This window comes from Hyperolius riggenbachi, chromosome 4 (genome assembly GCF_040937935.1).
Source record: "Hyperolius riggenbachi isolate aHypRig1 chromosome 4, aHypRig1.pri, whole genome shotgun sequence".
Classification (NCBI taxonomy): Eukaryota; Metazoa; Chordata; class Amphibia; order Anura; family Hyperoliidae; genus Hyperolius; species Hyperolius riggenbachi.
This window is the reverse complement of record NC_090649.1, coordinates 4,166,299-4,184,256: the sequence shown is the minus strand read 5'-3', so window position 1 is coordinate 4,184,256 and position 17,958 is coordinate 4,166,299. Positions and strand designations below refer to the sequence as shown.

At 50.5% G+C, this 17,958-nt stretch overlaps 1 protein-coding gene across 2 annotated transcripts in view; it reads left to right on the top strand.

Annotated features, from left to right (window-relative positions):
• The window catches only part of LOC137571115 (tyrosine-protein kinase-like), a 188,617-nt gene that overhangs the window by 120,811 nt on the left and 49,848 nt on the right, over window positions 1–17,958 (top strand). For both annotated transcript variants that reach the window (XM_068279820.1, XM_068279819.1), the window contains exons 3-5: window positions 14,531–14,691; window positions 17,236–17,401; window positions 17,737–17,901. In XM_068279820.1, the coding sequence (XP_068135921.1) occupies window positions 14,531–14,691; window positions 17,236–17,401; window positions 17,737–17,901 (492 nt within the window). The remainder of the gene's footprint in view (window positions 1–14,530; window positions 14,692–17,235; window positions 17,402–17,736; window positions 17,902–17,958) is intronic.

The following is a 17,958-nucleotide window of genomic DNA, read 5'->3' as shown; positions in this document are numbered from 1 at the left end:
CTGCTTTTTTTCTGCCTGCGGTGATTGGGGCCTGGGGTTGAGTGGTGCGGCTGGTGGTAGCGGCAGAAGATGAAGCAGCAGGCTGTGGGTCCCACATTCCATGCCCACTGCTGCTCCTGCCAATGTCAGCGATGCTGATCCTCCGTGCCAGACCCATGCATCCCTCCTCCTCTTCAGACTCCCTCCTGTGGTTGGTAGTGACGGTCCTTCATCTCGTCATCATAATTATCACCAGCATCATACTCCCCCTCCTCAAACAATTGCTTGGATGTTGATGACCCCCCCAAACTCCTCTTCTGCTGACACCTCAGGCAAGGAATCCCCCCCCCTCCAACAATCACCATCACCATCTGTGACTCCTGCGCAAACCCCAGTGTGGCCAGAATGTCCTCCTCAAAGTCAGTGGTAACAGCCCTGATTGCGCTCGCGGTGTCTGGACTACAGAGAGCACTGACTGAGGGTAGGCTGCCTGCTGGGGTCGACATGCTGACCGACGAGTCCCCATGCACTGCTGGGCTGCTGCTGCTGCTCCTGCGAACTGGAGTGGGGGTGGGGGTGTGTGTTGTAGAGCTGGTGGTGAACAGGAGTGGTGATGGGGGTGGAGCTCTCTGTTGTAGAGCTGGTGGTGACCTGCTCATCCAACATTAGCTGCATCACAGGCTCTGTGGTTTTCTCCTCCGATCCTGCTGCAAAATGGCCGCTACACGCTGCTGCGCCTCTGCAGCATGACTCCCCCTATCAGCTGGGCGCCCAGTGCGTCCACGGCCACTGGCTAGCGGCGGAATAGACACTGGCATGGCAGAACTGCTGGCGGTGATGGAGCCAGCAATGTTCCCTCTCTTCTTGGCCTTGATGCCCTTCCCCCGGGTGCCAGTGCCAGCAGGCATAGTGCAAGTTTGTGTGATGATGATGATGTCACCAGATGGATGTGGGGTACTTGCACTTTATTGAAATCGGTGTTGGACTTTGATGAATCAGCACGGGGGGTGACAGACAACTGAGTAGAAGAAGAAGACAGTGTGCACACTAACGGACGGTCTATCTGTCACACACACTGACAATCAGCAGAAATGCAGTGATCTGTAGTAGTAACAGCTAACACAGACACAGTACTAGTCTCTAACAACTAAGCACTGCAGTAATAACTACACAATTACACAGTAATCCCTATGCCCTAAACCGGGGGTCCCCAAACATTTTGGGTCGAGGGCCGGGTCAACATACTTCAGACTGCCAGGGGGCGGAGTATACATAACATGATGTAGAAGTCTTTGCGGGCCAGAAAGTGAAGCATACCCAGGTGACAACCTGCAGTCCAGTTGGACAGCAGTGTCACCTGATGTGGAATTTGATTGGAAACCAGTGAATTACTGCTTTCTGGCTTCCATGTGGATGGGTGGTGCCAGCACTGCTATTCTATATGTGGACCACCAATATTTAAAGATGTAGCTTACCACATCTATAAGTAATACATTTTCTGTGGGGGGGGCCAGTAAAAAAGCCTCAGGGGGCCACATTCGGCCCGCGGGCCTTAGTTTGAGGGCCACTGCCTTAAACTATACTGTAGCTAAGGCAATAGCACATGCCTGGCCTATGTGCACAAACAGCACACACACAGACACAGACAGGACCTAGAGCTGCTGCAGGCTGCAGCATAGACTGTCACAGACACACACTCTAACTAAAATCACAATACAACAAACTAGCTAAACAACAATAAAAGAGTGGTATAGTACAGGTGTTTATGTGCAAAAATGCTGGGTTTAACACAGTAGAAAGCACTTGCTTTAGCCAAACAGCACTGGAGTGTCTCTCAGTGGCAGTCACAAGCAAGGACGAAGTCCCAGCAAAGGAGGACACCCGGCACATGGTGATGTCCATGAGCTCAAGACTTCAGGCTGCAGGGACGGATCTAGGGGGGGGGGGGGGGGCAAGCGGGTCTCTTGCCCCAGGCGCAGTTTGTTGAATTCTTAAAAAGGCGGAAAAATTTGGAAGCAACTTAGTCTAGATCCGTCCCTGTCAGGCTGCCATTGCCAGCAAAGGGGGAAACCCAGCATCTGGGGATGTCCATGAGCTCAGGACTTCAGGCTGTCATTGTTAGCAAAGGAGGACACCCAGAATCTGGTGATGTCCATGAGCTCAGGACTTCAGGCTGTCATTGCCAGCAAAGGAGGACACCCAGAATCTGGTGATGTCCATGAGCTCAAGACTTCAGGCTGCCATTGCCAGCAAAGGGGGAAACCCAGCATCTGGGGATGTCCATGAGCTCAGGACTTCAGGCTGTCATTGCCAGCAAAGGAGGACTCCCAGAATCTGGTGATGGCCATGAGCTAGAGACTTCAGGCTGTCATTGCCAGCAAAGGAGTAAACCCAGCATCTGGTGATGTCCATGAGCTAGAGACTTCAGGCTGTCATTGCCAGCAAAGGAGGAAACCCGGCATCTGGTGATGTCCATGAGCTCAGGACTTCAGGCTGTCATTGCCAGCAAAGGAGGAAACCCGGCATCTGGTGATGTCCATGAGCTCAGGACTTCAGGCTGTCATTGCCAGCAAAGGAGGACACCCAGAATCTGGTGATGGCCATGAGCTAGAGACTTCAGGCTGTCATTGCCAGCAAAGGAGGAAACCCAGCATCTGGTGATGTCCATGAGCTAGAGACTTCAGGCTGTCATTGCCAGCAAAGGGGGAAACCCGGCATCTAAAGATCTCCATGAGATCAGGACTTCAGGCTGCCATTGCCAGCAAAGGAGGAAACCCAACATCTGGTGATGTCCATGAGCTCAAGACTTCAGGCTGTCATTGCCAGCAAAGGGGGAAACCCGGCATCTGGTGATGTCCATGAGTTCAAGACTTCAGGCTGTCATTGCCAGCAAAGGAGGAAACCCAGCATCTGGTGATGTCCATGAGCTCAGGACTTCAGGCTGTCATTGCCAGCAAAGGAGGACACCCAGCATCTGGTGATGTCCATGAGCTAGAGACTTCAGGCTGTCATTGCCAGCAAAGGGGAAAACCCGGCATCTGATGATGTCCATGAGCTCAAGACTTCAGGCTGCCATTGCCAGCAAAGGAGGAAACCCGGCATCTGGTGATGTATATGAGTTCAGGACTTCAGGCTGTCATTGCCAGCAAAGGGGGAAACCCAGCATCTGGTGATGGCCATGAGTTCAAGACTTCAGGCTGTCATTGTCAGCAAGGGAGGAAACCCGGCATCTGGTGATGTCGATGAGCTCAAGACTTCAGGCTGTCATTGCCAACAAAGGAGGAAACCCAGCATCTGGTGATGTCCAGGAGCTCAGGACTTAAGGCTGTCATTGCCAGCAAAGGAGGACACCCAGCATCTGGTGATGTCCATGAGCTCAGGACTTCAGGCTGTCATTGCCAGCAAAGGAGGACACCCAGAATCTGGTGATGTCCATGAGCTCAAGACTTCAGGCTGCCATTGCCAGCAAAGGGGGAAACCCAGCATCTGGGGATGTCCATGAGCTCAGGACTTCAGGCTGTCATTGTTAGCAAAGGAGGACACCCAGCATCTGGTGATGTCCATGAGCTCAGGACTTCAGGCTGTCATTGCCAGCAAAGGAGGACACCCAGAATCTGGTGATGTCCATGAGCTCAAGACTTCAGGCTGCCATTGCCAGCAAAGGGGGAAACCCAGCATCTGGGGATGTCCATGAGCTCAGGACTTCAGGCTGTCATTGCCAGCAAAGGAGGACACCCAGAATCTGGTGATGGCCATGAGCTAGAGACTTCAGGCTGTCATTGCCAGCAAAGGAGTAAACCCAGCATCTGGTGATGTCCATGAGCTAGAGACTTCAGGCTGTCATTGCCAGCAAAGGAGGAAACCCGGCATCTGGTGATGTCCATGAGCTCAGGACTTCAGGCTGTCATTGCCAGCAAAGGAGGAAACCCGGCATCTGGTGATGTCCATGAGCTCAAGACTTCAGGCTGCCATTGCCAGCAAAGGGGGAAACCCAGCATCTGGGGATGTCCATGAGCTCAGGACTTCAGGCTGTCATTGTTAGCAAAGGAGGACACCCAGCATCTGGTGATGTCCATGAGCTCAGGACTTCAGGCTGTCATTGCCAGCAAAGGAGGACACCCAGAATCTGGTGATGTCCATGAGCTCAAGACTTCAGGCTGCCATTGCCAGCAAAGGGGGAAACCCAGCATCTGGGGATGTCCATGAGCTCAGGACTTCAGGCTGTCATTGCCAGCAAAGGAGGACACCCAGAATCTGGTGATGGCCATGAGCTAGAGACTTCAGGCTGTCATTGCCAGCAAAGGAGTAAACCCAGCATCTGGTGATGTCCATGAGCTAGAGACTTCAGGCTGTCATTGCCAGCAAAGGAGGAAACCCGGCATCTGGTGATGTCCATGAGCTCAGGACTTCAGGCTGTCATTGCCAGCAAAGGAGGAAACCCGGCATCTGGTGATGTCCATGAGCTCAGGACTTCAGGCTGTCATTGCCAGCAAAGGAGGACACCCAGAATCTGGTGATGGCCATGAGCTAGAGACTTCAGGCTGTCATTGCCAGCAAAGGAGGAAACCCAGCATCTGGTGATGTCCATGAGCTAGAGACTTCAGGCTGTCATTGCCAGCAAAGGGGGAAACCCGGCATCTAAAGATCTCCATGAGATCAGGACTTCAGGCTGCCATTGCCAGCAAAGGAGGAAACCCAACATCTGGTGATGTCCATGAGCTCAAGACTTCAGGCTGTCATTGCCAGCAAAGGGGGAAACCCGGCATCTGGTGATGTCCATGAGTTCAAGACTTCAGGCTGTCATTGCCAGCAAAGGAGGAAACCCAGCATCTGGTGATGTCCATGAGCTCAGGACTTCAGGCTGTCATTGCCAGCAAAGCAGGACACCCAGCATCTGGTGATGTCCATGAGCTAGAGACTTCAGGCTGTCATTGCCAGCAAAGGGGGAAACCCGGCATCTGATGATGTCCATGAGCTCAAGACTTCAGGCTGCCATTGCCAGCAAAGGAGGAAACCCGGCATCTGGTGATGTATATGAGTTCAGGACTTCAGGCTGTCATTGCCAGCCAAGGGGGAAACCCAGCATCTGGTGATGGCCATGAGTTCAAGACTTCAGGCTGTCATTGTCAGCAAGGGAGGAAACCCGGCATCTGGTGATGTCGATGAGCTCAAGACTTCAGGCTGTCATTGCCAACAAAGGAGGAAACCCAGCATCTGGTGATGTCCAGGAGTTCAAGACTTCAGGCTGTCATTGTCAGCAAGGGAGGAAACCCGGCATCTGGAGATGTCCATGAGCTCAGGACTTCAGGCTATCATTGTCAGCAAAGGAGGAAACCCAGCATCTGGGGATGTCCATGAGTTCAGGACTTCAGGCTGTCATTGCCAGCAAAGGAGGAAACCCGGCATCTGGTGATGTCCATGAGCTCAGGACTTCAGGCTGTCATTGCCAGCAAAGGAGGAAACCCGGCATCTGGTGATGTCCATGAGCTCAAGACTTCAGGCTGCCATTGTCATCAAAGGAGGAAACCCAGCATCTGGTGATGTCCATGAGCTCAAGACTTCAGGCTGTCATTGTCATCAAAGGAGGAAACCCAGCATCTGGTGATGTCCCTGAGATCAGGACTTTAGGCTATCATTGCTAGGAAGGGAGGAAACCCGGCATCTGGTGATGTCCAGGAGATCGGGACTTCAGGCTTCCATTGCCAGCAGAGGAGGAAACCCAGCATCTGGTGATGTCCATGAGCTCAAGACTTCAGGCTGCCACTGCCAGCAAAGGAGGAAACCCAGCATCTGGTGATGTCCATGAGCTCAAGACTTCAGGCTGTCATTGCCAGCAGAGGAGGAAACCCAGCATCTGGTGATGTCCATGAGCTCAGGACTTCAGGCTGTCATTGCCAGCAGAGGAGGAAACCCAGCATCTGGTGATGTCCATGAGCTCCAGACTTCAGGCTGTCATTGCCAGCAAAGGAGGAAACCCAGCATCTGGTGATGTCCATGAGCTCAAGACTTCAGGCTGTCATTGTTGGCAAAGGAGGAAACCCGGCATCTGGTGATGTCCATGAGCTCAGGCTGTCATTGCCAGCAAAGGAGGAAACCCGGCATCTGGTGATGTCCATGAGCTCGGGACTTCAGGCTGTCACTGCCAGCAAGGAGGAAACCCGGCATCTGGTGATGCCCATGAGCTCGGGACTTCAGGCTGTCATTGCCAGCAGAGGAGGAAACCCAGCATCTGGTGATGTCCATGAGCTCGGGACTTCAGGCTGTCATTGCCAGCAAAGGAGGAAACTCGGCATCTGGTGATGTCCATGAGCTCAAGACTTCAGGCTGCCATTGCCAGCAAAGGAGGAAACCCAGCATCTGGTGATGTCCATGAGTTCAAGACTTCAGGCTGTCATTGCCAGCAAAGGGGGAAACCCGGCATCTGGTGATGTCCATGAGTTCAAGACTTCAGGCTGCCATTGCCAGCAAAGGAGGAAACCCAGCATCTGGTGATGTCCATGAGCTCAGGACTTCAGGCTGTCATTGCCAGCAAAGGAGGAAACCCAGCATCTGGTGATGTCCATGAGTTCAGGCTGTCATTGCCAGCACAGGAGGAAACCCGGCATCTAGTGATGTCCATGAGCTCAGGACTTCAGGCTGCCATTGCCAGCAAAGGAGGAAACCCAGCATCTGGTGATGTCCATGAGCTCAGGACTTCAGGCTGTCATTGCCAGCAAAGGAGAAAACCCAGCATCTGGTGATGTCCATGAGTTCAGGCTGTCATTGCCAGCAAAGGAGGAAACCCGGCATCTGGTGATGTCCATGAGCTCAAGACTTCAGGCTGTCATTGCCAGCAGAGGAGGAAACCCAGCATCTGGTGATGTCCATGAGCTCAGGACTTCAGGCTGTCATTGCCAGCAGAGTAGGAAACCCGGCATCTGGTGATGTCCATGAGCTCAGGACTTCAGGCTGTCATTGTCAGCAAGGGAGGAAACCCGGCATCTGGTGATGTCGATGAGCTCAAGACTTCAGGCTGTCATTGCCAACAAAGGAGGAAACCCAGCATCTGGTGATGTCCAGGAGCTCAGGACTTAAGGCTGTCATTGCCAGCAAAGGAGGAAACCCGGCATCTGGAGATGTCCATGAGCTCAGGACTTCAGGCTATCATTGTCAGCAAAGGAGGAAACCCAGCATCTGGGGATGTCCATGAGTTCAGGACTTCAGGCTGTCATTGCCAGCAAAGGAGGAAACCCGGCATCTGGTGATGTCCATGAGCTCAGGACTTCAGGCTGTCATTGCCAGCAAAGGAGGAAACCCGGCATCTGGTGATGTCCATGAGCTCAAGACTTCAGGCTGCCATTGTCATCAAAGGAGGAAACCCAGCATCTGGTGATGTCCATGAGCTCAAGACTTCAGGCTGTCATTGTCATCAAAGGAGGAAACCCAGCATCTGGTGATGTCCCTGAGATCAGGACTTTAGGCTATCATTGCTAGGAATGGAGGAAACCCGGCATCTGGTGATGTCCAGGAGATCGGGACTTCAGGCTTCCATTGCCAGCAGAGGAGGAAACCCAGCATCTGGTGATGTCCATGAGCTCAAGACTTCAGGCTGCCATTGCCAGCAAAGGAGGAAACCCAGCATCTGGTGATGTCCATGAGCTCAAGACTTCAGGCTGTCATTGCCAGCAGAGGAGGAAACCCAGCATCTGGTGATGTCCATGAGCTCAGGACTTCAGGCTGTCATTGCCAGCAGAGGAGGAAACCCAGCATCTGGTGATGTCCATGAGCTCCAGACTTCAGGCTGTCATTGCCAGCAAAGGAGGAAACCCAGCATCTGGTGATGTCCATGAGCTCAAGACTTCAGGCTGTCATTGTTGGCAAAGGAGGAAACCCGGCATCTGGTGATGTCCATGAGCTCAGGCTGTCATTGCCAGCAAAGGAGGAAACCCGGCATCTGGTGATGTCCATGAGCTCGGGACTTCAGGCTGTCACTGCCAGCAAGGAGGAAACCCGGCATCTGGTGATGCCCATGAGCTCGGGACTTCAGGCTGTCATTGCCAGCAGAGGAGGAAACCCAGCATCTGGTGATGTCCATGAGCTCGGGACTTCAGGCTGTCATTGCCAGCAAAGGAGGAAACTCGGCATCTGGTGATGTCCATGAGCTCAAGACTTCAGGCTGCCATTGCCAGCAAAGGAGGAAACCCAGCATCTGGTGATGTCCATGAGTTCAAGACTTCAGGCTGTCATTGCCAGCAAAGGGGGAAACCCGGCATCTGGTGATGTCCATGAGTTCAAGACTTCAGGCTGCCATTGCCAGCAAAGGAGGAAACCCAGCATCTGGTGATGTCCATGAGCTCAGGACTTCAGGCTGTCATTGCCAGCAAAGGAGGAAACCCAGCATCTGGTGATGTCCATGAGTTCAGGCTTTCATTGCCAGCACAGGAGGAAACCCGGCATCTAGTGATGTCCATGAGCTCAGGACTTCAGGCTGCCATTGCCAGCAAAGGAGGAAACCCAGCATCTGGTGATGTCCATGAGCTCAGGACTTCAGGCTGTCATTGCCAGCAAAGGAGGAAACCCAGCATCTGGTGATGTCCATGAGTTCAGGCTGTCATTGCCAGCAAAGGAGGAAACCCGGCATCTGGTGATGTCCATGAGCTCAAGACTTCAGGCTGTCATTGCCAGCAGAGGAGGAAACCCAGCATCTGGTGATGTCCATGAGCTCAGGACTTCAGGCTGTCATTGCCAGCAGAGTAGGAAACCCGGCATCTGGTGATGTCCATGAGCTCAGGACTTCAGGCTGTCATTGCCAGCAGAGGAGGAAACCCAGCATCTGGTGATGTCCATGAGCTCAGGACTTCAGGCTGTCATTGTCAGCAAAGGAGGAAACCCGGCATCTGGTGATGTCCATGAGCACAAGACTTCAGGCTGTCATTGCCAGCAAGGAGGAAACCCGGCATCTGTTGATGTCCATGAGCTCAGGACTTCAGGCTGTCATTGCCAGCAGAGGAGGAAACCCAGCATCTGGTGATGTCCATGAGCTCCAGACTTCAGGCTGTCATTGCCAGCAAGGAGGAAACCCGGCATCTGGTGATGTCCATGAGCTCAGGACTTCAGGTTGTCATTGCCAGCAAAGGAGGAAACCCAGCATCTGGTGATGTCCATGAGCTCAAGACTTCAGGCTGCCATTGCAAGCAGAGGAGGAAACCCAGCATCTGGTGATGTCCATGAGCTCAGGACTTCAGGCTGTCATTGCCAGCAAAGGAGGAAACCCAGCATCTGGTGATGTCCATGAGCTCAGGACTTCAGGCTGTCATTGCCAGCAAAGGAGGAAACCCAACATCTAGTGATGTCCATGAGCTCAAGATTTCAGGCTGCCATTGCCAGCAGAGGAGGAAACCCAACATCTGGTGATGTCCATGAGCCCAAGACTTCAGGCTGTCATTGTCAGCAGAGGAGGAAACCCAACATCTGGTGATGTCCAGGAGCTCAGGACTTCAGGCTGTCATTGCCAGCAAAGGAGGAAACCCAGCATCTGGTGATGGCCATGAGCTCAGGACTTCAGGCTGTCATTGCCAGCAAAGGAGGAAACCCAGCATCTGGTGATGTCCATGAGATCAGGACTTCAGGCAGTCATTGCCAGCAAAGGAGGAAACCCAGCATCTGGTGATGTCCATGAGCTCAGGACTTCAGGCTGTCATTGCCAGCAAAGGAGGAAACCCAGCATCTGGTGATGGCCATGAGCTCAGGACTTCAGGCTGTCATTGCCAGCAAAGGAGGAAACCCAGCATCTGGTGATGGCCATGAGCTCAGGACTGCAGGCAGTCATTGCCAGCAAAGGGGGATACCCAGCATCTGGTGATGTCCATGAGCTCAGGACTTCAGGCAGTCACTGCCAGCAGAGGAGGAAACCCAACATCTGGTGATATCCAGGAGTTTATTTCCAGTTATTCCATTTGAGCAATTACTTTTGAGCCCCTGAAATTAAGGGAATGTGTTAAATGCTTTAGTTGCCTCACATTTTTCTGCAATCATTTTGTTCACCCCACTGAATTAAAGTTGAATGTCTGCACTTGTATCATTTGCAATTCATTGTGGTAAAGCACAGAACCAAAATGACAAAAAAGCTGTGTCTGTCCAAATATTTACAGTATGTCTGACTCAGTCAATGGGTATATTCAGTGTGTTGAGGTGTGTTTGGAGGATAAGACACATGGGGCTCGATTCACCAAGCGGTGCTAACCCAGTTATCACGCCTAAAGGACTTTAGGCGTGATGACCTCTTCACCACTGAGTTAGCACCGTTTTTGCCTGCACTTCGCGCGAAGTTATCGCGCGCAAAGTTTTGCGCGCGCACCCGCACAGGCGCGCGCGCAAAGTCCCATAGGGTTTAATGGGCGCATCGCGCGAAGTGCGGGGCGCTTCGCGCGCACGCACGCGGGAGCGCGCGCAAAACTTTACGCGCGGAAACTTCGCGCGAAGCCCTTCTTATCATGCCTAAAGTGACTTTAGGCGTGAAGAGGGCCTTTTCACCACGGTGCTAACACTTTGCACCGCTTGGTGAATCGAGCCCCTAAAGTCTTTTAGGCGTGATAACTGGGTTATCACCGCTTTGTGAATCGAGGCCTAGGTGTGATAAGTTTAGGCATGATAAGTTTAGGTGTGATAAGTTTAGGCATGATAAGTTTAGGTGTGATAAGTTTAGGTGTGATAAGTTTAGGCATGATAAGTTTAGGTGTGATAAGTTTAGGCATGATAAGTTTAGGTGTGATAAGTTTAGGTGTGATAAGTTTAGGCATGATAAGTTTAGGTGTGATAAGTTTAGGCATGATAAGTTTAGGTGTGATAAGTTTAGGTGTGATAAGTTTAGGCATGATAAGTTTAGGTGTGATAAGTTTAGGCATGATAAGTTTAGGGGCTCGATTCACAAAGCGGTGCTAACCCAGTTAGCATGCCTAAAAGACTTTAGGCATGATAACCATTGCACCATGCTGGTGAAAAGCCAGTTTAGGCGTGATAAGTTTAGGCATGATAAGTTTAGGTGTGATAAGTTTAGGCATGCTAAGTTTAGATAAGTTTAGATCGCTTGCAAAGTCCCGTACGCAAAGCAGTGCTATTAAACTTTATACGAAGTGCACCAGTCTTTGCTAGCGTAAAACTTTTGATCAGCTGTGCACTGCGGTGCTAACGCAGTTGGTGCTTAAACTTATCATGCCTAAACTTATCACACCTAAACTTATCATGCCTAAACTTATCACACCTAAACTTATCACACCTATACTTATCATGCCTAAACTGAGTTTAGGCATGATAAAGGGCTTTTCACCAGGGTGCTAACTGTTAGCACCGCTTGGTGAATCGAGCCCTAGGTGTGATAAGTTTTTAGGCATGATAAGTTTAAGCACCTGGGGCTCGATTCACAAAGCGGTGCAAAGTGTTAGCACCATGGTGAAAAGGCCCTTATCACGCCTAAAGTCACTTTAGGCATGATAAGAAGAAACTCGCGCGAAGTTACCGCGCGCAATGTTTTGCGCGCGCAACCGCGCGCGTGCGCGCGCAGCGTCCCCGCTTCGCGCGAAGCTCCCATTAAGCCCTATGGGACTTTGCGCGCGCTCTCACGCGCGAACGCGTGAACGCGCGTTCGCGCGGTAACTTCGCGCGAAGAGCAGGAAAAAGCGGTGATAACTCAGTGGTGAAAAGGTCATCACGCCTAAAGTCTTTTAGGCGTGATAACTGGGTTATCACCGCTTGGTGAATCGAGCCCCAACTGCGTTAGCACAGCAGTGCACAGCTGATCAAAAGTTTTGCGCTAGCAAAGTCTGGTGCACTTTGCATAGAGTTTAATGGCGCTGCTTTGCGTGCGGGACTTTGCGTGCTATCTACACTTATCTAAACTTAGCATGCCTAAACTTATCACACCTAAACTTATCACACCTAAACTTATCATGCCTAAACTTATCATGCCTAAACTTATCACACCTAAACTTATCATGCCTAAACTGGCTTTTCACCAGTGTGGTGCAATGGTTATCACGCCTAAAGTCTCTAACAGGGTTAGCACCGCTTTGTGAATCAAGCCCATAGTCAGATACCACAGGACACCATCACAGGTCTTGTGGTGTCCAGGCCTGACCACCAGAGGGAGCTGCACTGTATTATAGGCTGATAGGGCTCGATTCACAAAGCTGTGCTAACCCAGTTAGCATGCCTAAAAGACTTTAGGCATGATAACCATTGCACCATGCTGGTGAAAAGCCAGTTTAGGCGTGATAAGTTTAGGTGTGATAAGTTTAGGTGTGATAAGTTTAGGCATGCTAAGTTTAGATAAGTTTAGATCGCTTGCAAAGTCCCGCACGCAAAGCAGCGCCATTAAACTTTATACAAAGTGCACCAGTCTTTGCTAGCGTAAAACTTTTGATCAGCTGTGCAGTGCGGTGCTAACGCAGTTGGCGCTTAAACTTATCATGCCTAAACTTATCATGCCTAAACTGAGTTTAGGCGTGATAAAGGGCTTTTCACCAGGGTGCTAACTGTTAGCACCGCTTTGTGAATCAGGCCCATAGGGCTTGATTCACAAAGCGGTGCTAACAGTTAGCACGCTGGTGAAAAGCCCTTTATCATGCCTAAACTCAGTTTAGGCATGATAAGTTTAGGTGTGATAAGTTTAGGTGTGATAAGTTTAGGCATGATAAGTTTAGGTGTGATAAGTTTAGGCATGATAAGTTTAAGCGGCAACTGCGTTAGCACCGCAGTGCACAGCTGATCAAAAGCTTTACGCTAGCAAAGACTGGTGCACTTTGTATAAAGTTTAATGGCGCTGCTTTGCGTGCGGGACTTTGCAAGCGATCTAAACTTATCTAAACTTATCATGCCTAAACTTATCACGCCTAAACTGGCTTTTCACCAGCATGGTGCAATGGTTATCATGCCTAAAGTCTTTTAGGCGTGCTAACTGGGTTAGCACCGCTTGGTGAATCGAGCCCATAGTGTATTATATGTATTATAGATATATGGGGCTCGATTCACAAAGCGGTGCTAACCCAGTTAGAGACTTTAGGCATTATAACCATTGCACCACGCTGGTGAAAAGCCAGTTTAGGCATGATAAGATTAGATCGCTTGCAAAGTCCCGCACGCAAAGCAGCGCCATTAAACTCTATACGAAGTGCACCAGACTTTGCTAGCGCAAAACTTTTGATCAGCTGTGCACTGCGGTGCTAACCCAGTTGACACTTAAACTTATCATGCCTAAACTTATCACACCTAAACTTATCATGCCTAAACTGAGTTTAGGCGTGATAAAGGGCTTTTTACCAGCGTGCTAACTGTTAGCACCGCTTTGTGAATCAGGCCCCTAGTCAGATACCACAGGGAACCTTCACAGGTCTTGTGGAGTCCAGGCCTGACCACCAGGCTGAGCTGCACTATATTATAGGCTGATAGTGTATTATATGTATTATAGATCTATAGTCAGATACCACAGGACACCTTCACAGGTCTTGTGGAGTCCAGGCCTGACCACCAGGCTGAGCTGCACGATATTATAGGCTGATAGTGTATTATACGTATTATAGATATAGCCAGATACCACAGGACACCTTCACAGGTCTAGTGGAGTCCAGGCCTGACCACCAGGGGAACTGCACTATATTATAGGCTGATAGTGTATTATATGTATTATAGATATATAGTCAGATACCACAGGACACCTTCACAGGTCTTGTGGAGTCCAGGCCTGACCACCAGGGGGAGCTGCACTATATTATAGGCTGATAGTGTATTATACGTATTATAGATATAGCCTGATACCACAGGACACCCTCACAGGTCTAGTGGAGTCCAGGCCTGACCACCAGGGGGGGAGCTGCACTATATTATAGGCTGATAGTGTATTATATGTATTATAGATATATAGTCAGATACCACAGGACACCTTCACAGGTCTAGTGGAGTCCAGGCCTGACCACCAGGGGGGGAGCTGCACTATATTATAGGCTGATAGTGTATTATACGTATTATAGATATATAGTCAGATACTACAGGCACCACCACCGGTCTTGTGGAGTCCAGGCCTGACCACCAGGGGGAGCTGCACTATATTATAGGCTGATAGTGTATTATATGTATTATAGATGTATAGTCAGATACCACAGGACACCTTCACAGATCTTGTGGAGTCCAGGCCTGACCACCAGGTGGAGCTGCACTATATTATAGGCTGATAGTGTATTATACGTATTATAGATATATAGTCACATATCACAGGTCTTGTAGACTCCAGGCCTGACCACCAGGAGCTGCACTATATTAGACAGATGGTGGTAATATTTTAGCTGATTAGTGCAGGTAGCCTCATGGAAAATATGTCATGTAATTTTTTAGTATCCTGACTGGATAAATACCGTTGTCCGTTGATAGTTGGGCGTTTGGTTATTTGGTGTATCTTCTGTCAATGCTGCTGTATTAGAATGAGGAGATCACAAGATCTTCCCTCAGATAATATCACTTGCATTAGTCGTGTGTGAGTTACATGACCAGCCCTGTGACCAGCGACTGTCCTCTCATCCCGCAGTGCGTGTGGACTCTATCGTCCGACATTACAGGATAAATGAGTCTGATGGCAACTTCTACCTGGTCCAGAGAGCTTCATTTCCCGAGGTGAAGGAACTGGTGGCGTATTACCAGACATCCCAAGATGGCTTGTGTGCCCAACTGATGGCTCCCTGCCTCAAGGTGAGACAACAGGGGGAAACTAGAGACTGAGCTATCATCCCTCACGAAATACGAGGGCAGACTGGAGACACCAGTGCAGATAATTTCCCACCCGATGGTGGACCAGCTAGAGATAGTCTCCAGCTCCAGACAGAGGGTGGGATTCTTGGGATTTTGTAGATTCTGGAGATAAAGTCCTGGTGGTTCTCCATAACTCTCTAACATTGTGCAGTGTTTGGTTACAGCCGGACCTTCCACCAGTGCAGAGCATTTCCCACCCCATGGTGGACCAGCTAGAGATAGTCCCCAGCTCCAGACAGAGGGTGGAATTCTTGGGTTCTTGTAGATTTTAGAGATAAAGTCCTGGTGGTTCTCCATAACTCTCTAACCTTGTGCTGTGTGTGGTTACAGCTGGATCTTCCACCAGTGCAGAGCATTTCCCACCCCATGGTGGACCAGCTAGAGATAGTCTCCAGCTCTAGACAGAGGATGGGATTCTCAGGTTCTTGTAGATTTTGGAGATAAAGTCCTGGTGGTTCTCCATAACTCTCTAACCTTGTGCTGTGTGTGGTTACAGCTGGACCTTCCACCAGTGCAGAGCATCTCCCACACCATGGTGGACCAACTAGAGATAGTCCCCAGCTCCATACAGAGGGTGGGATTCTCGGGTTCTTGTAGATTTTGGAGATAAAGTCCTGGTGGTTCTCCATAACTCTCTAACCTTGTGCTGTGTGTGGTTACAGCTGGACCTTCCACCAGTGCAGAGCATCTCCCACACCATGGTGGACCAGCTAGAGATAGTCCCCAGCTCCATACAGAGGGTGGGATTCTTGGATTCTTGTAGATTCTGGAGATAAAGTCCTGGTGGTTCTCCATAACTCTCTAACCTTGTGCTGTGTGTGGTTGCAGCTGGATCTTCCACCAGTGCAGAGCATCTCCCACCCCATGGTGGACCAGCTAGAGATAGTTCCCAGCTCTAGACAGAGGGTGGGATTCTCTGGTTCATGTAGATTTTGGAGATAAAGTCCTAGTGGTTCTCCATAACTCTCTAACCTTGTGCTGTGTGTGATTACAGCTGGACCTTCCACCAGTGCAGAGCATCTCCCACACCATGGTGGACCAGCTAGAGATAGTCCCCAGCTCCATACAGAGGGTGGAATTCTTGGATTCTTGTAGATTCTGGAGATAAAGTCCTGGTGGTTCTCCATAACTCTCTAACCTTCTGCTGTGTGTGGTTACAGCTGGACCTTCCACCAGTGCAGAGCATCTCCCACACCATGGTGGACCAACTAGAGATAGTCCCCAGCTCCATACAGAGGGTGGGATTCTCGGGTTCTTGTAGATTTTGGAGATAAAGTCCTGGTGGTTCTCCATAACTCTCTAACCTTGTGCTGTGTGTGGTTACAGCTGGACCTTCCACCAGTGCAGAGCATCTCCCACACCATGGTGGACCAGCTAGAGATAGTCCCCAGCTCCATACAGAGGGTGGGATTCTTGGATTCTTGTAGATTCTGGAGATAAAGTCCTGGTGGTTTTCCATAACTCTCTAACCTTGTGCTGTGTGTGGTGGCAGCTGGATCTTCCACCAGTGCAGAGCATCTCCCACCCCATGGTGGACCAGCTAGAGATAGTTCCCAGCTCTAGACAGAGGGTGGGATTCTCGGGTTCATGTAGATTTTGGAGATAAAGTCCTAGTGGTTCTCCATAACTCTCTAACCTTGTGCTGTGTGTGGTTACAGCTGGACCTTCCACCAGTGCAGAGCATCTCCCACACCATGGTGGACCAGCTAGAGATAGTCCCCAGCTCCAGAGGGTGGGATTCTCGGGTTCTTGTAGATTCTGGAGATAAAGTCCTTGTGGTTCTCCATAACTCTCTAACCTTGTGCTGTGTGTGGTTACAGCTGGATCTTCCACCAGTGCAGAGCATTTCCCACCCCATGGTGGACCAGCTAGAGATAGTCTCCAGCTCTAGACAGAGGATGGGATTCTCAGGTTCTTGTAGATTTTGGAGATAAAGTCCTGGTGGTTCTCCATAACTCTCTAACCTTGTGCTGTGTGTGGTTACAGCTGGACCTTCCACCAGTGCAGAGCATCTCCCACACCATGGTGGACCAACTAGAGATAGTCCCCAGCTCCATACAGAGGGTGGGATTCTCGGGTTCTTGTAGATTCTGGAGATAAAGTCCTGGTGGTTCTCCATAACTCTCTTACCTTGTGCTGTGTGTGGTTGCAGCTGGATCTTCCACCAGTGCAGAGCATCTCCCACCCCATGGTGGACCAGCTAGAGATAGTTCCCAGCTCTAGACAGAGGGTGGGATTCTCGGGTTCATGTAGATTTTGGAGATAAAGTCCTGGTGGTTCTCCATAACTCTCTAACCTTGTGCTGTGTGTGGTTACAGCTGGACCTTCCACCAGTGCAGATCATCTCCCACACCACAGTGGACCAGCTAGAGATAGTCCCCAGCTCCAGACAGAGGGTGGGATTCTCGGGTTCTTGTAGATTTTGGAGATAAAGTCCTGGTGGTTCTCCATAACTCTCTAACCTTGTGCTGTGTGTGGTTACAGCTGGATCTTCCACCAGTGCAGAGCATCTCCCACACCACGGTGGACCAGCTGGAGATAGATCCTGACTCCATAAAGAAAGTGCGGAAGCTGGGCAGCGGCAGATTTGGCAATGTGTGGCTTGGCCTCTGGAACGGCACGACCGAAGTGGCCATCAAGGAGCTTCAAGGTTAGCCAAGGTCCCAGTCTCCACCCCTTCCTGTCACCCATCTCATCACCACCATCATATCCTGTCCAGGGATTTCTTATTTTAAAAAATCCTCAAAAATCACCTCTTCAAATTCACCTAACCCCGCCCTCTCTCCTAACCCCGCCCTCTCTCCTCTGACAATCTGCAGCTGCATGCTTCTCCTTCCTGCTGTTCCCCACACCTCGTAGATTGAAATGTTTATATAAATTTGCTTGTCATCTATACCACCTATTTATCATATGGTGCCACATTATATAAAATAATAATAATATTGTAAAAGTAGCAGAATTAATGGTTGTCCTCTTGTTAATTAGTGACGGCAGCGTCGCTGCAGAAGTCGCTGCACGGGGAGGCGGAGACTATGTGGAGGCTGAGCCACGAGAAACTGCTAAAGTTGTATGCCGTGTGTCTGCAGACAGAGCCGGTCTTCATCGTTACCGAGTACATGAAACACGGCACCCTGAAGAAGTACCTGAGAGGTTGGTCACTGGGGGAGGGGCATCAGACATGGGACCCCGAAGAAGTACCTGAGAGGT